Source organism: Nothobranchius furzeri, chromosome 8 (genome assembly GCF_043380555.1).
Source record: "Nothobranchius furzeri strain GRZ-AD chromosome 8, NfurGRZ-RIMD1, whole genome shotgun sequence".
Lineage (NCBI taxonomy): Eukaryota > Metazoa > Chordata > Actinopteri > Cyprinodontiformes > Nothobranchiidae > Nothobranchius > Nothobranchius furzeri.
The window spans coordinates 79,750,676-79,773,905 of record NC_091748.1 but is presented as its reverse complement, the minus strand read 5'-3'; the positions used below and the strand labels follow the sequence as shown (position 1 = coordinate 79,773,905).

Here is a 23,230-nt window from a genome sequence, read left to right as displayed (position 1 = left end):
CCGGAAGCTCAGTCTCCACATGCGCGCGCGCACACACACACACACACACACGCACGCACACACACACACACACACACACACACACAGACAGTAACGGATCTCTCTGTGCTTGCCTCACTGTCGCTCACGTTTCTTCGGTACTCCCTGGGTTTTCTTCAGCTCGCCTCTTTTTCGGTTGAATATTTAAAGTTACTTTTTTTCGTAACGTGTGGTGCGTTTGACAAGAGAGAGCTGAAAACGGCTCGTGCTGCGTCGGGCACTGCCTCCGCTCGGGTCAGGTTTCTCTCTCTCTCTCTCTCTCTCTCTCTCTCTCTCTGTGTGTGTATGTATTAATTCATGCACTTAAACATTAATGTTCTGATTTTATTGAAAAACTTGTTCTGTAATGGTTCCTTTACTATTGTGATCAAAAATATTTAATCTCAGTTCTGAGGCTGCTCTGTAAATAGTTTTCAAGTAAAGAATACACATAGCAACTTCTGATTAATCCATATCAATTTCAGACTTAAAACTAGATAAATTGCATTTCTTGCAGAAATGCTGTTGGAATGCTGGATAGCTTAAACTGTTAGCTGCATCAGCTTAATAGCTGAAGTGAAGCTGACACTAAGCTAAATTGGCAAATGAGCTGGCATACAGCCCCGTTCATGGACTCCTGAGCGGACTGGAAGGGCCTTAGGCTCCATATAAAAGTCTTAATTCTGGTCTCACGGGAAGAGCTTTAACTCTGAAAGAGCCTCAGGTGTGGGTGCTTATGTTCCGCAGAAGCCGAGTGCCACTGGGCCGACACGGAGCTGAACCGCAGGAGGAAGCTCTTCTGCAGCAAAGTGGAAGGATATGGAAGCATCTGCAGCTGTAAAGACCCGGCGCCCATCGAGTTCAGCCCAGATCCGGTAAGACCCACCGCTCTTCATGTTGGGGCTTCTGGCTGTGTTCTGGTACCACAACCCATTTTAACCCCCTGGCGGGTCGGACAACCCGAGGAGAACCGATGTAATCTGGGAAATTAGTTTGATGGAACCAGATTACAGCCACAACCCAGATCCTTTCATCTAGAAGGATGTTTCACCACAGGAAGTTCAAAGATTCAGAACCACAAAAGTTCTCTTCTCATCGCTCTTGTTGCTCCTTGCAGCTTCCCAGCAGCAATGTGTTTAATGTTCCGGTTGCCGTCATCGCAGGAAACCGACCCAACTACCTGTACAGGTGAGACCAGAACATGACGGTTGGTCATGTGACTAAAACATAAAGACAGAAGATGCTGACCTGTTGGGGTTTCCCCAGGATGCTGCGCTCGCTGCTGTCGGCCCACGGCGTCAACCCGCTGATGGTCACCGTGTTCATTGATGGATACTATGAGGTACCGGTTCTGTTCACCCCAGCCTGGTCCAAACGACCTGATCAGTTCCAGGATGGTGCTGGATCAGATGCAGGATGGACCTGGTTGTGGTTCTGAACTGACCCGTGTCTGGTTCTGGTTGTGTTTCGTTTGTGTCTCATGTAGCGAGCTGTCAGACCCGTTTTGTTCCTCTGATCCAGGAGCCTATGGACGTGGTGGAGCTGTTTGGACTCAAGGGGGTCCAGCACACCCCCATCAGCATCAAGAATGCCCGAGTGTCTCAGGTACCATCAGAACCCAGTCCGATCGGATCGCTGCAGGTTACCAAAGGATGTGTTGTCAGGAATAAGCCTGTGTTTGGTTCTGTTCTCAGCACTACAAGGCCAGTCTGACCGCGACCTTTAACCTTCACCCAGTAAGTCTCAGCAGGTTCCTCTGGTTCCCTTTGAGAACCACATCTGGTCTCACCTGGTTCCTGTTTTTCCAGGAGGCGAACTTCGCCATTGTTTTGGAGGAAGACCTGGATGTTTCTGTGGACTTCTTCAGGTGAGTCGAGTAGCCAATGTATTGCAAATGCAGAAAAACATCCCTTACCAGGGTTCCTAGAATAAATAGTTTAAATGTTAAATAATAGTTAACATCACTTAAATGCAACAGCACATTCTCTCATTGCTACTGAGCATTTTCTCCACTTATGTGGTTATGATATAAGGCTGTTGCTGTAACTGGGAAGTGAACTGTGCCGGGCCAAACTAGGAGAATATTAAGATTTTCTGAGAGAAAAACAATCGTCTACCTTTCAGAAGAGGAACTGGCAAAAAACTACATGGAAAATATGTGAAAACGTTTGTTTTTATCCCCAAATTGAACAAGTTTACCTAGATCTTAAAAAGCAGCTCAGATGATGAAACTGCAACTATGATTCTGATAACAAGCTAACAAACTGAACTAGCTCCTCTAAGCTAACCGGCTAGCAGAGCTTCTGACTGACAGTTTATGTGCAGCAGCAAATCAGCTATCCTGATTAACAAGGTTATAAAAGCTCTTAAAGGAAAAATCACTTTGATGTGTGGGGAACTTTTCCAGGCCCTCTTTAGCAGGGAGGGACTGGGAGGAGAGTGCTGTAGCCTTTTAGCTGGAAGCTAACCGGAGCCTGGGGCTAACACTAGCGACATGGAGGTGGGTTGGTTCACCGGCTCGTGTCGGAGTCAGCCCGGTAAAAATGATTAACGACACCGAGCGGACTCACGTTCACGTTTGAAAGCAGCGCTGAATCCAGAAACATCAGCACAAAGTGCGTTCGTTGCTCTGAGCCAGCATGACGAACAAGGGAACGACGCCGCTAACTCAGTTCAGGTGTTGCTTTCCATCCTAAGGGTCTACGTAGGGGGCGGGCGTATTACGTGAATGGACCCATCTGATTGGCCGCATATCTGAAGGACTACATTTTATTGGTCAAATAATACTTCCGCGTAAAAAACAGAGCTGGTTTATAAAAAGCTGACGTATGACACGGATGGAAATGTTAGAACCAAACATTTATCGCAGTTTTTGACGTGCTTTGCGACGGGCCTACCGCACGTCCTGTTATCGTGATAACGATAATTTTTCGATATATTGTGCAGCCCTAATGGATTTGATTCAATTTCAAGGCCTTTGGCCCAGCCTTACTTTTTCCACATGTGCACTAGGACTGGGCATTGTGGCCTAATATCAATATCACCATATATCGAGGATTTCACCTTGATAACGATAAATGGGCGATAACTACAGGTATGTGCAGAAACAACAGTTGTCCACTAGATGGGGCTGTTGCATGTATTACGTTAAATCACATTTTTACACATTTTTACGACTCATGGTGGTGCAGCTTCTTAAAGGGACACGACGCTGCCAGCCTACACACACCTTTTCACTTTTTATTATCAGATTCATTGACACAGGAAAATTATCTCGATAAGAGTCGGAAATCTCGATAACGATAAATTTCCTATTTATTGCGCAGCCCTAGTGTGTTGTGAAGAACTTTGCTTTCCTCCTTCCTCCCAGCTTCCTGAGCCAGACCATCCACCTGTTGGACCAGGATGACAGTTTGTTCTGTATCTCAGCCTGGAACGACCAGGTGAGTTCACCCGTCTGACTCGCGCACCGTAACTCCTGGTTCTGGTTTTAAGGTTCAGGAGCTTTTTCGTCCCTCTGACCAGAAATTCCCCAGAAAAACCGACTCTCTGGGTTCCAACAGGTCCTAGTCCAGGTCACTGATGTAAAACCCTCTGGACTTGGAAGTAACGACGTTAATTATAATATTTCTTTATTTTTTCTGAATACTCACATTTTCGTCACATTGAACCCTGAAAAGGAAAACCGGTTAGCAGTGGGTCTTCACATTTCCTTCCTTTTTCATGAAGAGTGGATTTTTATGGACTAAAACAAAACTAAACATCTATAAAGAAATGAAAGCATTGCTGGGGGGGGGGGGGTTCTGCTGCTCAGCTGCAGCTGAACCGAGCCAGTAGAGCGGCGCGTCTGGTTTGATCATGGTGCTGCTACAGCCGACTGGGTCAGCTGTGGGTGTTGTAGCCGTGTTTCTGTGAGGAAAATCATTCAGATGACCCACCCTAGTTAGTTAGTGCAGGTAACTAATAAACACACCTGGAAACCCATCTTACCTGTTCTTTACCTCCTCGCATCGTTTGAGTAACACCTTGTAGTGTTTGATGGTATGATGTCATTTCCTGTCATGCTTACTAATGTCACTGCTCCTTTTACAGATGAGTTTACGTTATTAATGCTGAGAGACACGATGTCAAGCCGGCAGGTTCATTTAGGGATTCCCGTTAACGTTGTTGGTGTGAAACGTGAACTTTACCGGGCAAAAGTTGACAACGGCCCAGTTCTTCCTGTTTTTATTGGAAGTGGTGCAGTTTAATGTCACGTTGCACTCTGAAATGAGAGCATGGTGCAAATAAGCAACCGGAGTTATAAACAGAGATCATGCAATCAGTTTTTAGAGCAAAATGTATTTTAAACTTTTGACTCATCGAAGTAGCCGCCTTGGTGAGCGGAGAGAGACGCTAGAGAGGGCTTGTCTTGGATCAAGGAGGCGAGGCTGTGAGACGTGGGGAAGGGACAGTGTCCACTCCCGGGTCCCCGAGAGGTCGGTGGTTTCTGAAACTAGAACGGAACCGAGTGAAGAAGAGAGCCAGGAGATGTGAGGAGAGGACGGTGTTGTTGAACTGTTGATCTGGAGCTTTTAACCTGAACCGTGAGCAGACGGAGGTTCAGCCTGGCCTCCCGTTGTTTTCTAGTGAGATGTGATGTTTACAGGAAGTGATGCAGTGTAACGGAGCGTTGTTGTTTCTCGTTCACCGTCAGGGCTACGAACACATCGCCGAGGACCCGGCGCTGCTCTACAGGGTGGAGAGCATGCCGGGTCTGGGCTGGGTTCTGAAGAAGAGCATCTACAAAGATGAGCTGGAGCCCAAATGGCCGACGCCAGAGAAGGTGAAGAACTTTTGACTGGTTTTGGATCCTCTCAGTGTTGTTGTCACTCACCTGGGTCACATGACTCAGAGTCACCAGGATCCCAGGAGTTAGAATAAATCTTGACTTGTTCCCGCCGGCCCTCACCCCTGCGTTCCCGTCATGTTGAAGACGGGAACGCCTTGCGTCTCCTGAGTTGTCGGTTGAAACCCTGAGTTGTGTTCGTGTTGCAGCTGTGGGACTGGGACATGTGGATGAGGATGCCGGAGCAGAGGAAAGGCCGAGAGTGCGTCATTCCGGACGTGTCCCGATCCTACCACTTCGGCATCATCGGACTCAACATGAACGGATATTTCCACGTAGGAACTGAAATGTTTTAGTCGTAAGTCTGGAGGCTAAGCTCTGGACGTTTACAGATGCTTGTCTCAGGTCTGCACAGACGTTCCTCCTGAGTTCCTTCCTTTGTTTTTTACAGGAAGTTTATTTCAAGAAGCACAAGTTCAACACGGTGCCCAACGTGCAGCTGAAGAACGTGGACAGGTGTGTGTTCACCTGTCTCCTGAGCTGAGTTGATGTTGCTCCTCAGCTCTCTGATGATGTCGTGTTTTACAGCTTGAAGAAAGATTCGTACGAAGTGGAGATCCAGGGGCTGCTGAAGTAGGTGGAGGGGTGTGTGTGTGTGTGTGTGTGTGTGTGTGTGTGTGTGTGTGTGTGTGTGTGTGTGTGTGTGTGTGTGTGTGTGATTATTAACTGTGTGTGTGATCAGAGTGGCAGAGGTGTTGGACCACACCAAGAACCCGTGCGAGGACTCGTTTGTTCCGGACTCGGAGGGAAAGACCTACATCATGTTCATAAAGATGGAGTCTGACTCGGACACGTCCACGTGGACGGAACTCGCCAAGGTAAACTCTGCGTGGAGTCGGGGAGGGGGGGGGGGGGGGGTTGTGACGCTGTCAGCAGTTCATGTGGCTCTGGGCTTGGTGTCGTCTGCAGTGCCTACATGTGTGGGATCTGGATGTTCGAGGCTACCACCGAGGCCTCTGGAGGCTCTTCAGGAAGAGGAACCACGTCCTGGTGGTGGCCGTGCCCATCTCACCGTACTCGTGAGTTACACCAACACAGCCAGATCAGAACACGAGGACACGAACAGCTGGATTTATGTGCTCAGCCCCTCAACCACCTGCTGATTGGTATCAGGTGTGGTGAAGCAGGGAAACATCTAAAACCTGCTAGATATTGGTCCTCCAGGACCAGGATGCATCATTTGGAATCCTAGGATGCCCAAGGAAGATGCCACCTGTCTCGCCTCTGATTGGCTAGAAAGCCTCTGCTGCGATTGGCTGTTTCATTCAGCAGCAGATCGGCAGTCCTTCTGCCACCGGCAGAAAGCTGTTTCTGGTAGTTCAGCTTAGAAACTTAGCGCTACGATAACCATTCTGTCCTGTTTGGAAAAACATTTTATGTTTTATGTTACATAAAAAACTCATAAAAACGTAGGATAAACATGCGTGCCTTACCTGGCGTGAGCTTTAATAAAAGCGCCCTGTTCTGCCCAGCTGTGGGCATCAGGTCTGTTTGTTTCTAGAATAATGAAAACTGGTGAAAAACGGGTCTAAATCCTGATCAGCTTGAACTTATTTTTGATTAAATGATACAGATTTAATCTGACCATGAGATATGCTCTAACTTGTAAACAGCCTTAACCTGTTAAAGCAGGGTAGCCTAATAATGAAGTAAAATGATAATCCCAATAGAGCCAGCAGATGTAACGTCAGTGTGATAAATGCAACAAGATTTATTCTGTAACCTGATGGAAGTGGTTTCTCTTACTGACTGATCAGTAATCAGAGAATCAGAGAGAATTTTATTGCCAGCGCTCCAGCGAACCAGAGCATAGGAACTTGACTCCACAGAACAGCCTGACCAAGGTTACACACACACACACATGTAGACAGAACAGATACAGGCAGACCACGAGAGCAGCCATGACGGCGCTCGTTTCAGCAGATGAAGAGGGGATTACATAAGTTCGGGGAGGGAGAAAAAGGCATTAACAGAGTTACACCCAGCTACTATGCAAAAAAACACCTCAACATATAAGCACGAACGTCACAGTTCACAACATGAGACCCGGTAGGTGGGGGGTGGGGCTGCTCCAAGGCTGCTTATGGCGTCAGACTGGATAACAGGACTTTGTTTGGGTCAGGCAGAGATAATTTTCCTCTCTGCCTTAAGTCTGTATTGATCATTCAAATCCTCCAGTGAAGCCAATTTTGTGATTAAACATCTCCACACCGTCCGGTGACCCTTTCCGAGATGTTATCAATCCTGCGCGCTAACACCGGTAACGCAGCTGAGACATTGTCCAGCTTGCGATTCACCTCGAGTAACGTCCCAGTCTGTGAGGTCTCCGCCCGGACGGTGCCGTCCATGGGTGCGGGTCGCCCTCCAATCGCTCCCGTCATCCCAATTTTTCGGAAAACCAGATATCCTCCCACTCCAATCAGAAGAAATCCAACGATCATCAGGCCAAATAGCCACACACCTTCAACGTCCTCAATGGACAGCTGAGAGAGACAGACGACATTCCACTTCCTCCAGGAATCGAGCATATATCCCGCTGCGTGTGTCCCGTGAGGGCAAGCGCGAGCCCCCTCCTCCGTTCTCATCGTAGAAAAAATCTTATCAATCACGTTGAATGACCAATTAATTAAATCCGTTTCTGAAAAACAGTGATTTCCAGAGGAAATGCAGAGAAGCGCTCTGTAGGCAGACGGGACAAAAAGAGCCTTGGGAAAGCAGATAAGGGAGCAAAGCAGAAGCGACCGTGCTCTGTGAGTGCCGGAAGAGAAGACGATAAGAAGTGATATTCTATATAAATATGAATTATCAACCTCATTGGTCTGAATATTTGATTTAATATGAACTTGGGTTGTTTGGACTGCCAGGGAAACACACACACACACACACACACACACACACACACACACAAAATAATTCAGAGTCAAGGAAACAGTGTACAAAAATGAATTTAATACTATATTCATACCTGCAAACTTGTCCCTTTTTGGTGAAAATCGCTGTTTTTGTAGCCAAATGTGACGTTCACGTGAATTGTGTAGATCTGAAGAGTTTTTTTTGGGGGGGGTCTTCTGGTTTCAGTGATGAGGCAGAGCGGCGCTCAAAATGAGGATGAGTGCTGTCGCTGTAACTTCTCGCAGTGGTTTTGAGTTTAAAGTTCATCAAATCAAACAAAATTACCACTAAATAACAGTTTTTTGTCAAGGACTTACGCAGATTTATGTTTATGTTTATGTTTATGTTTATGTTTATGTGCTTAGCAGACGCTTTTACCCAAGCGACTTACAGTTTTTTTTTTAACCTGTAGGGCATGTTGTGATCTGTGGGGGAAACCGGAGAACCCGGGGGAAACCCACGCATGCATGGGGAGAACACGCAACTCCACGCAGAAAGGCTGCAGCCGAGTTTCGAACCTGCAACCTTCGTGTTGCGAGGCAACAGTGCTAACCACTGCGCCACCATGCAGCCTGTATAGGGAGCCTAAGCCACGCCCACCTACTTCCGGACCACGGGTCCCCGGAAGAACAAAAAAGGAGCGCAAGTCAACGCGGCTAAAAACGCTATTTTCTTATTCCGCTTGTTTTGTACCAAGGATTTCACATATGATGTCTGTGAATTTTAAAACGCATTTGGATATCAAGAACGCGCTTATTTTCTAACGGGGGGACGATATTTTAGGTGTTGTGTGAAAATGAGTCCAGGACTACAAACGCGCTTCAGCAAAGTGACGTCATCGAACCAGACGCGGAGGAAACGGAGGGAGAAGGGCTGTAAGTTCAGCAAACTTCCCACAGGAGGAAAGAACCACCATTAACCTGGTCATGTGGTGAGTAGCAGCTACGCTAGGGGGAGGAGCTTATATGGTGATGTCACATATGCAACGTGCTGATTTCTGCTGTGTAGTCATGCTAATTACGAACTTTTATAAGCTGGTAAATCTCAAAGTACGTGGCTGGCGTGGTCGAAACACCATCATTAGTTTTCATTTATAAGTACTACGTGTGTGATCCAGGACGTACGGCAGAGCGGGATGGAAAATAGTGTTTTTAGCCCCGTTCAGGGACCCGGAGAGGGAGGAGACGTTCAGGGACCCGGAGAGGGAGGAGACGTTCAGGGACCCGGAGAGGGAGGAGACGTTCAGGGACCCGGAGAGGGAGGAGACGTTCAGGGACCCGGAGAGGGAGGAGACGTTCAGGGACCCGGAGAGGGAGGAGACGTTCAGGGACCCGGAGAGGGAGGAGACGTTCAGGGACCCGGAGAGGGAGGAGACGTTCAGGGACCCGGAGAGGGAGGAGACGTTCAGGGACCCGGAGAGGGAGGAGACGTTCAGGGACCCGGAGAGGGAGGAGACGTTCAGGGACCCGGAGAGGGAGGAGACGTTCAGGGACCCGGAGAGGGAGGAGACGGCGGCTCCCTGCAGATATTTCCCGTGGCTGGTCGTGTTTTATTTAGTTTAGTTGTGGAGTTGAGTTGCGAGTAAACACTACCAGTAATATTAGAATTACTAGTGTGCTACAGCCTGACTGGTTTAAAACGAACCCCAGTAACTGGGTCTGGGCACCAGAAGATGTAAGAGGAGGAACACGTGATGAGATCATTTCATAATGTTGTAACATTTCTGCTGCCTTGAAGAGCCCGGTCAGCTTTTGCCCTCAGCAGTGGTTTAAGTATTGCAGCAGGTAGCTGAGATAGATTTACCTGCAGCTGCAGCTCTCGCTACACATTTATTCATGTATTTGTCACCATTTTCACAACCTCTGAGTTTGCAGGAATGTGTATTTCTAAACTAATGATGACACACTTTGATGTTTTTCAGGTTGTTTCATCAAAGAAACTGAAACTGGTCTGTTGCTAAACAGGAAAGGATGTTTATTATAGCGATGGGCTCACATTTTCATCAAAACACTCCTCAAGATCTGGCTGTAAACATACAAATGTAGCTATTATTACATATTAATTATGTCCCTGAAGAACCCTAGAGTCTTCTGGTTAAACATTCACAGATCAATCAGGTTGATATTTCGTATTTATATGGAATCATCACATCTTATTGGTCATAGTTAATATGTAATAATTGCTACATATTACTCCCTGCAGCGGAGGGAAAGCAGTTTCCTCTTACTTGAGGTAGCCAATCGTAGGCGAGCCCTTCCAGCCAATCAGAGGCGAGAAAGGCGGGACCTCACGGGGGACATCCTAGGATGCACCAGGACTGGGAACTCCAGAAACACAGGAGGCTAATTGTTAGCATTAGCTGTGATGAAGTGAGTAAATACTCACCGTAACCATGGTAACCAGTAAAACTAGCACCTGTTGCATCCTTATACCTCCAGTCATCAGGACATCCTTCATCTGGGGCGACGGTGGCAGAGGAGTTAAGTTCCCGCCCTGTAATCGGAAGGTTGCAGGTTCCAGCTTCACTCAGTCAATCACTGCCGTTGTGTCCTTGGGCAAGACACTTACCCCCCCCCCTGTCTGCTGGTGGTGGTCGGAGGGGCCGGTGGCGCCAGTGTACGGCAGACTTGACCCTGTCGGAGCGCCCCAGGGTAGTTGTGGCTCATCACCACCAGCGTGTGAATGGGTGAATGACTGTTGTGACGCACCCCGAGGGTTGTAGAACCGTAGAGGGCGCTACACGTACGGGCCGTTCACCATTCTGTCCGTTTTTCTTTCAGTGTGAAGAAACCAGCTGCTGTCACTCCAATCCGCTTAGAACCTCCGCCCAGAGAGGAGGGGGCACCAGTGGACCCAATGTGACCATCCAACTGGTCCCTCAGAACTTCTTCAGCTGACTGATGATCTGACAGATTCAGAAACGCCGTGGTTCTGGAGTTCCTTACCACCGTGGTTCTGGAGTTCCTTACCACCGTGGTTCTGGAGTTCCGGAACGCCGTGGTTCTGGAGTTCCGGAACGCCGTGGTTCTGGGTTTTCCTGTTACTAAGCCCACTACTTCTGCTTCTGTCTGAACAGAACCCTGTCTGTGTTCCAGGGCAGGAAGCGGGATCAGAAACTTCCTCACTCAGTTCACCAGGATAACAACGTCTACTGGAGTTGATTCAAACTTTAATCACACAAGAAGTCAAACAAACTCCACTTCCTGTCATAACAAGTGGAGAACTTTGATTCTAAATAAAGATCTAAACTTTAGCTCGTGTTCAAATGTTGTGAGCTGCCGACTGAATGAAGAAAGGAAGTTTAGGTCCAAAGGACCGGGATCCACAACTCGTGGATCGTTGGATAATCCTGGATAATCCCGGACTCTTTGTGAGAAAAGGAGGAAAAGCTTAATTTTAGAAAAGAGCCGTCTGAAACATTTCTGCCTTTACCAGATGCACCTAAACGCACCACCAAGCCTCCGTCCCGTTTCAGCCTGTCAGCTTTTTCATCCTAACTTTGTTTTACTGTGTTGAAGCTTTCGGACAGTCGGACATTTTAAAGTTGGGCCTACCTGTAGGTAGCTTCCTGAACAGCCTCCGTTTACAAAAATAGAGTTTATGTCCTTCAGAAGTTATCGCTAGCTGCTATTCTCGAGGAGCGGTTATCAGAGGTGGCGGCTACTCCCTCCTGTCAGCGAGACTAAACTAATGGCTAGCTTCATTTGGCTAGTCTGAGCTAACAGTAGGTCTGAGCTAAGGGCTAGTTTACAGCTGACTTACACCACCATCAGTTTCATTGGTGGTTTGTTGGCCCAAGCTAATTAGTCGTTAGCTCAGACTAGCCATTAGCTTATCAGTCCTGTAGGATGTATACCCCATTTCTCCTAACCGAGGCTGTTGAGGAAGCTGTAGGTGAGATAGATTTATTCATAACCTGTACAAAGAAACCATCTGAAGGGCTTGAGCTAAGCCCCCCCATTCCCTAACCCTCCAGCTGCGTTTGTGAAGAAGTCCGGATCCGTTTAGTCGCGGCAGCAGCTAGCACCTCAAACCAAGAGCAGCTCTGTATGTCAGATATTTATTTTAGGAGTCATCCCTGTTTTGTTTTACCTGAGAGTGACGTCACCTAGTGGGACTTGAACCTTTCATCTCCATCCAGACCATGTGATCCGTTTCAGTGATAAAGGGTTCCTATTTGAAACGCCATTTTCAGACCAAACACGAGGATTTAGAATAATCTGAGGTAAGAACAGCAAAGATAAATACAACCATACGAGAAGTCGTCCTACCAAGCTGAGTTTGGGACTACGTGTGTGCGGGTCGGCCCGCGAGCCGCTCCGCTGCCATCTGAAAGGCCAGGTTCCTAAAATCACAGCCTGAACAACGAGGCACGGCTTTTAAAGTCGACGGCATGCCATCCCTTCTGTCTGTAATAACCAGACTTTGTATTTTGTGGAAGTAAAATAAAAATCTGACTATTGCACAAATCATTCGGCAGATTCATTAAAGGGAGACTAGGCAGTTTGGGCTTAAGCCGTCTCCTCGCGGTGCCTTTTAAACACCTTAATCTAACAGCCTTCTTTGCTTCCTACAGGCGTGATTCATCACTAAATTAAACCAATCAGCTGTGTTCACAGTCTAAAACCTACAGGAAGCCCAGTTTATGGTTCTGCGTTGGTACAGAGATGCAACACCGTAGAGCGGCGGAAGCATCTGATATTCTGGCCACAGGCCGTTTGGGCTGGGTGGCGTTCCGCTAATCCTGTAACGGGTTGTTTTAGCACATACTGCCTCAGGAAAATGACGTTAAAATGTGAAAAAGTTGCAGTCTCATTAAAACTAACAATATTTAGTGGAAGACGTGTACAGAGGTTTGAGAAGAGCTTTCAGCCGTCAGGGTTTATTTTAGAATGAAGTCCAGTTTTTATCCGTGATTCCGGGTTTAGGGTTCTGTAAGTCCAGATGCTTAAACATCTCTGTTCTGGTTCCCAGAACCAACCCACTCTGTGTTTCTGTTCTGTTTGCGGTGAGTTAACCATGGTTGTTGGGTTCTTACTGACGATCTGGACAAACTGTGTGAAGTTACTTGTTTTTATTCTCTGAGTTGAACGTTTTACTGATTAAAACTTCATCCCTGGAGACCTGGTGGTGTTTGGGGTGGGGGTGTAAATCTTCTGGGTTTGGTGGCCTCTGTGGCAAACAGAATCTTTCTGGTCTTTGGACTTACGGGCGTTTTTAGTTCTGCGAGCCATCCTGTGGATGCAGTGGTGGGCAGTCAGGGCCAGCAAAGCCTTCTCTGCTGGCCTAAACGTACTCAAAAACGTAAATGTATTTTTTTCCTTTGGTAAATCGTCTTCGTCTTCCTCCGCTTATCCGGGTCCGGAACGCGGGGGCAGCATCCCAACTAGGGAGCTCCAGGCCGTCCTCTCCCCGGCCTTGTCCACCAGCTCCTCCGGCAGGACCCCAAGGCGTTCCCGGACCAGATTGGAGATGTAACCTCTCCAACGTGTCCTGGGTCGACCCGGGGGCCTTCTGCCGGCAGGACATGCCCGAAACACCTCCCCGGGGAGGCGTCCAGGAGGCATCCTGACCAGATGCCCAAACCACCTCAACTGGCTCCTTTCGATCCGGAGGAGCAGCGGTTCTACTCCGAGTCCCTCCCGAATGTCCGAGCTCCTCACCCTATCTCTAAGGCTGAGCCCGGCCACCCTACGGAGGAAACTCATTTCGGCCGCTTGTATCCGTGATCTCGTTCTTTCGGTCATTACCCAAAGCTCATGACCATAGGTGAGGATTGGGACGTAGATCGACCGGTAAATCGAGAGCCTGGCTTTCTGGCTCAGCTCCCTCTTCCCCACGACAGATCGGCTCAGCGTCCGCATCACTGCAGACGCCGAACCAATCCGCCTGTCGATCTCCCGATCCCTCCTACCCTCACTCGTGAACAAGTCCCCGAGACACTTAAACTCCTCCACTTGAGGTAGGACCTCTCCCCCGACCCGGAGGGTAGGTTCACGGCCGAATGTGAAGCGGCTGGGATGAGGATCAGCACCTCCAAATCTGAGACCATGGTTCTCGACCGGAAAAGGGTGGCTTGCCTTTGGTAAATATAAAAAAAAATGTTTACTGGTCTATTTTCTTTATATCCTATTATACCCACTTGGCTGTGCTGCTTCCAGTGTTAAAATACCAAGGCTGGGTGTTATCCAATCAGATTTAAGCTAGCTTGTGTTTTCAGGCAGATTAGTCTGCTCTAGGCCTTCAGAATCAATCGAGAAGCCCGCTGTCCGCTGTAAGTGAACAGAGACGGTCTAGTTGCGATAGCCAATCAGCTCACGAGTCAGCTTGGCCCGGGCCAGCTAGCTGGCCTCACGCAAAAGTTGACATGAACGCATCCTGTGATTGGATGAGCAGTAGTTAGAACTTTTCTAGCGGCATGAAGCAAAATATCAAAACTAAACACGGAGATTTGTACCTATAGGCAGCTATCGGTGTATTTTTGAACACATGATGGCTGAAAGAGGAGAAGAGACAGACTTGGATGCAGATTTACTTGCCACACCATTTTCCAGACGGACCTTTCAAGAAAAAATGGATCTTGTGAGAACAGGTCGTCCGACTCCAACGCTAGCTGGCTTGTCCCAGCAGGGGAAAGGATTTGTTCGTCATTTTCAGGCAAGCAACTATGAACGGTACCCACGGCTAAAAGCTTCAGAGAACCGCTGCAGGTTATTCTGCTGGGAATGCCTGTTGCTCGCATCAGATGGATTTGGTAGCATTAAAGCGCGTTAAAACGTACGCCAGAAACACGACCGGACAGACACGGCTTTCAGCCTCCATGTCCATAGAAAAGGACCTACTCATGGACCTGAAGCACACGGATGAACTGTACAGAGCCACTGAGGTTTTCCTGAGGAAAGAAAGAAGGATGGATTTTATTTTCTAATGAGCAGGAGAGGAGGAGATCCATGCTGGACATTTATGTTGGTGAGTAGAAACATTTTATTAGTATTTTTTAATGTTTTGTCATTTTATTTTGTTAATAATAAATGGTAACGAAGTAAAATGGCAAAATGAAATAATTCGATGTGTTCTGTTTCTATGCAATTTATATTGTGTATGACGTGGTGTGTGCAGCTGCGCCAACATGTTCAATTGTTTCGCGGTACAATTTTCTCCAAAACAAATGCAAATAATGTGTTTGCTTTACTTATTTATTTTATTGTCTCATCTCTTAAACCCATCTTTCATTTTTGAGATTTGACGTATCCGTGGTCTTAGTTTCCTACTCTCAAAAGGGAATTCGAGTTTGATTTTAAAGGCTCAGGAAATTACGTGTCTTGCCCAGCCACTGGTGTGTGTGTGTGTGTGTGTGTGTGTGTGTGTGTGTGTGTGTGTGTGTGTGTGTGTGTGTGTGTGTGTGTGTGTGTGTGTGTGTCAGGCGTGCTGGAGTGTGAAGCGGAGGTGAGGATCCACACGCAGGTGTAGAAGGTAGGCAATCAGAACGATTAAAGGGTTTAATGGAGAACACGCTAACAACAATGATCCAACACGAGACACTGGGGCTGGGAGCATCGGGGGGGGGGTACTGTATACAAATATATATATATATATATATATATATATATATATATATATATATATATATATATATATATATATATAAATAAACATGAATGAATCAACATCATTGTTTATTCTGGAAATAATGTTTTATTTCAGATCTTAACACCAAACAAGTCTACTTGTTGAATTTAATAATGATTTCTTATCAGTATTTCACATTTTAATATTTCTATATAGATAAATGACTGTTTAACAGATTTACGTCACATTAAGTGGAGTGAGTAAGTGTTTGAGGAAGGAGTGGTGCTGAGGTCTCTTGGTAAACGCCCATTTTAAACTTGGTAGATTCTGATTTGTCTGAATCTACAAACAACAGTTCATGAAAGGAAAAACTCTTCCTCTGAAAGTTTAGTTGCAACGAAGTGAACAGTTAGGCCAAGTTGTTTCAGCGAGTAAAGGACCATCCTTCAAGGTCAAACCTTCTTTTCTAAACTGCAAAACTCCATCAGAGAAAACTCATCAGACGTGCAACGCCTCGCCAGCACACCGGGATGTATCTTATCGGCCAGCCGTGCAAATTCAACGGAAGCTACGACCTTTGACATTCCAGAAGTCAACTCCTCTTGGCAGCTGGACCTACGGAGAACTCCCTTCAGGGTAATCGTAGTCTCTCACTTGGTGCCAGGATAGTTTTATTATTAAACCTCATTCAGCTAAACTCACTTTACAGCCCAGACATCCGTTTTTAAGACACTTAATTAGGTTTATTTTCACATAACATCTGAGCTCATATTTCACCTTAACTCATCATTAATAATCATTTGTTCTGCATCATCATTAGTAATAGAAATATAGTAATAATTAGAGTTTTATAAACTATATTTTTGCCTCTGTGTCAAATTATTATTGTTTCCCTGGCGTACCCAAAGTACCTAGTTTCATCAGCAATCAAATATTAAAGGCTCAAAAATATTGATGACCCATATTCATATGGGATATTACATTCTATTGAATACTTTTATGTTTTGTTGACTGTTTGTTAAAAGTAACCACCTACAGAAGTTACAGCAGCGGAGCACGAGCTCACGTCCACGGCCCGAGCACCCGGCTTCGGTCGCAGCGGTCTGAGGCTGAGCCTGTAGAACCGTCAGTATTAGCTCCTAGCTCTGTTAGCTCATTGCTACATTGGTTCAGAGTTTTTGGGTGCCAATCATTTGCTGCCACCCTCCGAGCCTCACTCTCAACTCCCCTTCTTTTCTGGGTGTGACGAGACGTGTGACACGACCAGGGTGGTGGAGGTGGGAGCTGCCCCTTTGGCTTCATTTAGACCTGAAGGGAGAAATGGTGCCAAGTCCAGTACAGTATATTAGGGATGTAAGAAAATGTCGATTACGGCAATATATCGTGATATTTTCCCCAGCGATATTATATCGATATTCATAAGCCGTGTATCAAAAATATCGATATCGCAATATATTGTGATATATTTTCTTGCAAAAATGTATCGATATTATATAAAAGTCGTGTATCTAATTTTTGGAAGAATTGACATGGAAACATTTGTGTATTTTCGTTTCTTGTGATGCAATTCAAACGCCGACCACTAGTTGGCAGCAGTGTGTAATGGGTTTTGTTTCTACCATTGAAATGTAAATCCCTCTGTTACGGTTAAACATGTTAAGTATCAGTTTGGACTGTTTATTGAATTTTCCTATAATAAATTTAGTCTAAAAAAATCGCCAATATCGTCTGACTGAATGTATCGCAATATATCGTGATATATTGTATCGTCTCCCCTGTATCGTAATATGTATTGTATCGCCAGAATTTCACCAATACACATCCCTACAGTACATATGTCTATGTGCTCCACTAGCATCGATGGGTGAGGGGCCTTCTGTGCTAGTAGATGGACCAGAGACGTGACTGCAGTGGTGACATAACACCTCAGAGATGCAGCACGCCCTCTGCTGTCCTGGTGGCTAATTGGTGCAACACTCCACAGGCAACGGAGAAATCTGAAGGGAAACGACTCTGTCGCCGTCTGCGTGACTCGTGCTGATGGAGACGTGAAAGCTAGGCTTTAGGGGGTGCTGCAGTAGTCCAGGCAGAGATGGGACTGGAGGTGGGGGTTGTTGTTCCAGAACCACAACTCTAAAAGCAGCATAAATATGCTGAAGTTCATCCTGATGAATCAAAATGACGAGTGATCCTACCTCCTCCCCTGACCTCCTCTCTCATTATCAGTTAGATCTTCTGCAACAGGAGCGTAACTCAGCCCATCCGTCGCCCGGCTGGAAGTGTTTTATAGGAATGCGATTCATTTTACGACGACCCGCATGAAGGAAGCAGAGGATTCAGTCGTCTCTATGGAACGACTCGCAGCGTCACAGCGACACTTCCTGTGTCTAAAAACATACTTTAGGTGTGTGTGTGTGTGTGTGTGTGTGTGTGTGTGTGTGTGTGTTTCCTCCTTTTCATAAAGTGTCATCGTCTCGTTTTCTGAACAGCAGCGCCGGCCGGACCTGAGATTACAGATTACAGTCTGGGCCAGGACTGCAGTCAAACACACGAGGAATCTTCGTTAAAACATCTCTCCGTTCGTTCTGATTCTGGTCCTGGTTCTGTTCAGGTGTAGCTCTACCTCTCACCTGGTCACTGCCTGAGGCAGGAAGCAGCTTCTGCAGCAGGAGGGAGTGAATCAACTCACAACTTTACAAACAAACCAAGCGTGAAAACTGTAGATGCGGAAGCTTGTGGAGGAATTATCTGTCCTCAAAGGAGGAAAGTGGGATCTCGGCGGTGTGACTGGAAACCCAAACCGTTGAAGAACCTTGAAGATACGGAGCTGTTTGGCTCGACTAGTGACAAGTTTTATTTGGACGGAGTTGCTGACGGAGTCATGTTTCTACAGTCTTAGATTCAGAATCCAAACCAGGACAAGTTCTGGACAGCGAGGTCCTGAGATCCAGAGGAACCTTCAGGGGAATGCTGTCTGGAGTTTACCTCGGACCACTTCTGCTGCATCTCATTTGAGTTTCTGCAGCTCAGTTCATAAAGGAGGCGGGCATCAAACCAGCAACCCTTATCGTTGCTAATGTTAGCTGACCCACCAGGACATGAGCCCCGTTGCTCCAGTTCTGTTTAGGTGTCAGCCAGCCAAAGGAGCATCAGCTAGAACCTCTCAGCCTTGCTCAGAAACAAAGAAGAGGCCAGCAGAGACAGACGAGCGAAAATTAGAATGATTGAAGGAAAGGACGGAAGGCGCTGCAGGAGGGAGGTGGGGGCGGGATCATTTTATGGTTGAGTTTTCCTCTCACTGCCTGCTGAAAGAGCTCCATGATTTACTATCAGTCACAGCATTAACCTCCGGAGCCGCCGCAGCTCCTCGTCCACCAGGAGATCCCTCCTCCAGCGCCAAACACAGGAGAGGAGGAGGAGGTGTGTGTGTGTGTGTGTGTGTGTGTGTGTGTGTGTGTGTGTGTGTGTGTGTGTGTGTGTGTGTGTGTGTGTGTGTGTGTGTGTGTGTGTGTGTGTGTGTGTGTGTGTGTGTGTGTGTGTGTGTGTGTGTGTGTGACTAAAGAGGCGGACAAAGGATGTGAGTAAGGAAACACTCAGCTGCAAAAAACATTTAAATCAGATGTGTAACATCATCACATCATATGATGATGAGGTTAGGGTCACGTGTGGTGAAGGGGTTAGGGTTGGTCTAACATCATATGATGATGAGGTTAGGGTCACGTGTGGTGAAGGGGTTAGGGTTGGTCTAACATCATATGATGATGTCAGGACCAGAACCTCAGCTGGACCCGATGCAGCAGGAACTTCATCCTGTTTGCTTCAAACAGCTGTTAGGAATGCATCATCATCATCATCCAGTCTGAATGACTGCTGTGGTATATGGATCAGTGGGTCACATAACGAAAGACCCCACACACACACACACACACGCACACACGCACACACACACACACACACACACACACACACACACAGGGTGAGAGGAGGAGGGGGAGGAGCTGTCGGCAGGTCTTTGTTATGTTTATGTTTATTTGGCTGAAGCTTTTATCCAAAGCGACTTACAATTTATAACCTATAGGGCGTGTTGTGATCTTGGTCCTCATGTCCAAAGTGTCCAGACCCACCGATGCGTGGCGTCCCCCTTGTCCTCCAGAACTCCAGATGTGTCAAAAAGGAGATGTTCACACCTGCTGGACATGCTAGCATCTCTTAGCATGTTTAGAGGCAGGTGTGCCAAGGGGCAGCGGCAGCTCAGGAGGTAGACCAGGGTTGCCAATGACCTGAAGGTTGCAGGTTCGATCCCGGCTCCAACCAGAGAATGCTGCTGTTGTGCCCTTGAGCAAGACACTTAACCCACCTTGCCTGCTGGTGGTGGTCGGAGGGACCGGTGGTGCCTGTGCTCGGCAGCCTCGCCTCTGTCAGTGCGCCCCAGGGCAGCTGTGGCTACATCGTAGCTCATCACCACCAGCATGTGAATGGTTGAATGACTGATTGTATTGTGAAGGGCCTTGGGGGGCTGCAGAACCCTAAGAAGGCACTATATAAATACAGGCAAGGGGTTGAGTCTGGCATCCCCTCAGGATGGGTTTGGACCAGCAGGAGGACCAGTTTGATCCTCTGGACATGAATGGTTTTAATAGGAGATCCATGCAGGTGTATGGACCTGAAGATCCTGGTTCTTTCCTCTGAGGCTCGGTTCTGCTGAGCGTTCCCCGTGCTGCTACACAGATGGGCTCTTGGCTCATTAGGTTTAATAAATCTGACACCAATTAGACGGGAGGTGCATCATGAAGCCCTCCCCCTGCTAATGAATGACTCTCATCAGGCTCAAACCTGTGCTCCAGCACCAGAACCGTGCCCAGCGGTACCACTGCAGATGACTGAAGGACAGATGAGATCATTCCTTTACGACGTGTTTATGTCACATCAGCTGACCTTGGCGAGTTCAGAGACTCCATCTGTGCTCCTACACACACACACACACACACACACACACTAACGCGCTGTTACGACCCAGATCATCCAGGGGGAAAGGAAGTAACCTTAATAAAACCCAAGATGTTAAAAGGTAAAAAAAAAAAAGGTCCAGCGGTTTATTGTAACGTTTACAAAATAAAGTCAGTCTCAGGGTTTACAGAAAAACAAACTGAAGAAATGAAACAAAAGGACAACAATTACCAAATTAAAGCAATTAGCAACTGGGTGAGTCATTGGCTACAGGCCTCAACACAAGCTACCAAGAAACAGGTTTAACTGCTGATAGTAACAGTTTTTCAAGATGGGACCAAAGAGGATTAATAATGACGAAGTGGATGAAATTAAAAAATCACTTGACTTTCTGCCTGAAGAACTTACAACAGTCAGGCAACAACAGAAAAGTATTATGGATTTGGTTCAAGAAGTAAAAAAACTGAAACAACAAAATGCTGAGAAGGACAAACAAATCTATATTTTGCAAAAACGAGTGGATGAACTAGAGCAATATTCAAGAATAAATGATGTTGTCATTACAGGAGTTGATATAAAACCTAGATCATATGCTCGAGCAGTAGCAAATAATAATGGGGAGGAACCAACTGATACAGATATGAATCATGTGGAAAGGCAGGTAACAACTTTCTTTCACTCAAAGGGTATTGAAATCAGTGAGAACAACATTGAAGCATGTCATGTTTTGTCAAGTAGGAATACGAAGGGAAAAGTGTCTGTGTTAATGAGATTTGTGAGCAGAAAGATGAAAAATTCACTCCTGAAGCAGGCAAAAAAGTTGAAAGGAGCTGAGGTCTATGTAAATGAGCATCTGACAAAGTATAATGCAGAAAATGCAAAGAAAGCCCGTTTTCTGAGGAAGCAGAAAAAGATCCAGGGTACCTGGACTGCAAATTGTAAAATTTTTGTTAAATTGAATGGAACTCCAGAAGAAGCAAAGATAAGGGTGATTAAATGTTCAGAAGATTTGGATCAATTTCAGTAAAAGAGATGATGGGATAGAGGAATGGAATGTGTAGATTAAAATATGAGGAAAATGAAATTTCATTTAGGACTTAGTCTTTCAATGATATTTGGATTTTGAAACGTGATTAGTGTGAGGGAGATTAGAAATTTACAATTAACAGGATGACAAATGAACTACATATTGACACAAATATAGGCTGTAAAGATGGGTTTTGGGATTTTGACAGCAATATTGATCCTGATTACAATTTCTTTAATAATGAAATACATGAATGTAATTATTACAATGAAGAACAATTCAACATGAAGATGAAGCCAGAAAATAGTTTGACAATAGCTCATTTCAATAGCAGAAGCTTATATGCAAATTTTGACGCCATCAAGGAATATATAGCACAATTCAAGAAGCCATTTACGGTCATTGCCATATCAGAGACATGGATAACACATAAAAAGGAAGGAAATTTTGAATTGTATGGATATGACTTTATCCACCAAGACAGAATAAGAAAAAAAGGAGGAGGGGTGGCACTTTATATTGACAAAAATCTTAATTACAAAAAAGCAGAAATGATGACGACTACTATTGAGGGAGTGATGGAATGTGTAACAGTAGAAATAAGCATGAAAAAGAAGAAGAACATATTAGTAAGCTGTATATATAGAACACCAGGCTCTAAGATTGAAACATTTAAGAATAAAATGGAGGAGATGTTTACAAATTTGTACCAGAAGGGAGTGTTTATCTGTGGAGATTTCAATATAGACTTGCTAAATTCAAATAAAAACAAAAGTACAGAGGAATTTACTGATATAATGTCCAGTCTAGGTTTATTTCCATTGATAACCAGACCGACTAGAATAACATTACACTGCACTACTTTAATAGATAATATATTCACTAATATAACGGAAGAAAAGGTGGAAAGTGGGTTATTAATAAGCGATATGAGTGACCATCTACCGGTTTTTGCTTCTTATGACTGTCATTATTAAAATGAAACAGAAGAAACTAACTATATGTATAAAAGAATGAAAACAGACCAGAGGTTAAATAGTCTTAAAAATGATTTATTAGAACAAGATTGGAATATTGTTTATGAAAAAAATGAAGTAGACCAAGCATATGATACCTTTTTAAATATATTTAAAAGTCAATTTGACAGAAACTGTCCAGTTATCAAAAATATTCAGAGGAATAAGTATAAAGAAAAACCGTGGATGACAAAAGGTCTACAAAATGCATGAAATAAAAAAACATACTTTACCGAAAATTCATAAAAAACAGAACGACAGAAGCAGAACAAAAGTACAAAGATATAAAAACAAACTCATAAATATAGTGAGAAGGTGTAAACGTGAATATTTTATTAAAAAGTTAGAGCACAATAGAAACAACATAAAAGGCATCTGGAAAGTATTAAATGGCGTAATTAGGAAAGAGACAGGGAATAATAACTATCCACAACATTTTATAGAGAGAAAAAATAATATTACAAACATGAATGAAGCAGTGGATGAATTCAACAAATATTATGTGAGCATAGGATCTAAATTGGAGGAAAAAATAATAGTTGATGAGATACAAACGGATGCCACAGAGTATGTTGAAAGAAATAAAAATTCTGTTTTTTTAAGAGCAGTTGATGAGAAGGAGATTTATGAGATAGTTAGAAATATGAAGAATAAAACCAGTACAGACTGGAACGATATTGATATGAAAACACTGAAATATGTGATTGAGGGCATTGTAAAACCATTAACACACATTTGTAATCTTTCTTTTCAAAAGGGGTTTTTTCCAAATAACATGAAAGTAGCAAGGGTAATTCCTATTTACAAGACAGGAGATAAGCATCAATTTACAAATTATAGACCTGTGTCAATACTATCACAATTTTCCAAAAT

The 23,230-nt window shown here is 45.4% G+C and overlaps 1 protein-coding gene across 2 annotated transcripts in view; it reads left to right on the top strand.

Moving 5' to 3' along the window:
• The window catches only part of pomgnt1 (protein O-linked mannose N-acetylglucosaminyltransferase 1 (beta 1,2-)), a 33,492-nt gene extending 22,603 nt beyond the window's left edge, over positions 1 to 10,889 (top strand). For both annotated transcript variants that reach the window (XM_015940571.3, XM_054734480.2), the window contains exons 9-22: positions 766 to 893; positions 1,136 to 1,206; positions 1,285 to 1,360; positions 1,540 to 1,623; positions 1,713 to 1,754; positions 1,827 to 1,885; positions 3,389 to 3,461; positions 4,715 to 4,843; positions 5,056 to 5,181; positions 5,298 to 5,362; positions 5,435 to 5,479; positions 5,589 to 5,724; positions 5,816 to 5,925; positions 10,579 to 10,889. In XM_015940571.3, the coding sequence (XP_015796057.1) occupies positions 766 to 893; positions 1,136 to 1,206; positions 1,285 to 1,360; positions 1,540 to 1,623; positions 1,713 to 1,754; positions 1,827 to 1,885; positions 3,389 to 3,461; positions 4,715 to 4,843; positions 5,056 to 5,181; positions 5,298 to 5,362; positions 5,435 to 5,479; positions 5,589 to 5,724; positions 5,816 to 5,925; positions 10,579 to 10,660 (1,226 nt within the window). In that variant the 3' untranslated portion in view covers positions 10,661 to 10,889. The remainder of the gene's footprint in view (positions 1 to 765; positions 894 to 1,135; positions 1,207 to 1,284; positions 1,361 to 1,539; positions 1,624 to 1,712; positions 1,755 to 1,826; positions 1,886 to 3,388; positions 3,462 to 4,714; positions 4,844 to 5,055; positions 5,182 to 5,297; positions 5,363 to 5,434; positions 5,480 to 5,588; positions 5,725 to 5,815; positions 5,926 to 10,578) is intronic.
• The last annotated feature ends 12,341 nt before the right edge of the window (positions 10,890 to 23,230 follow it).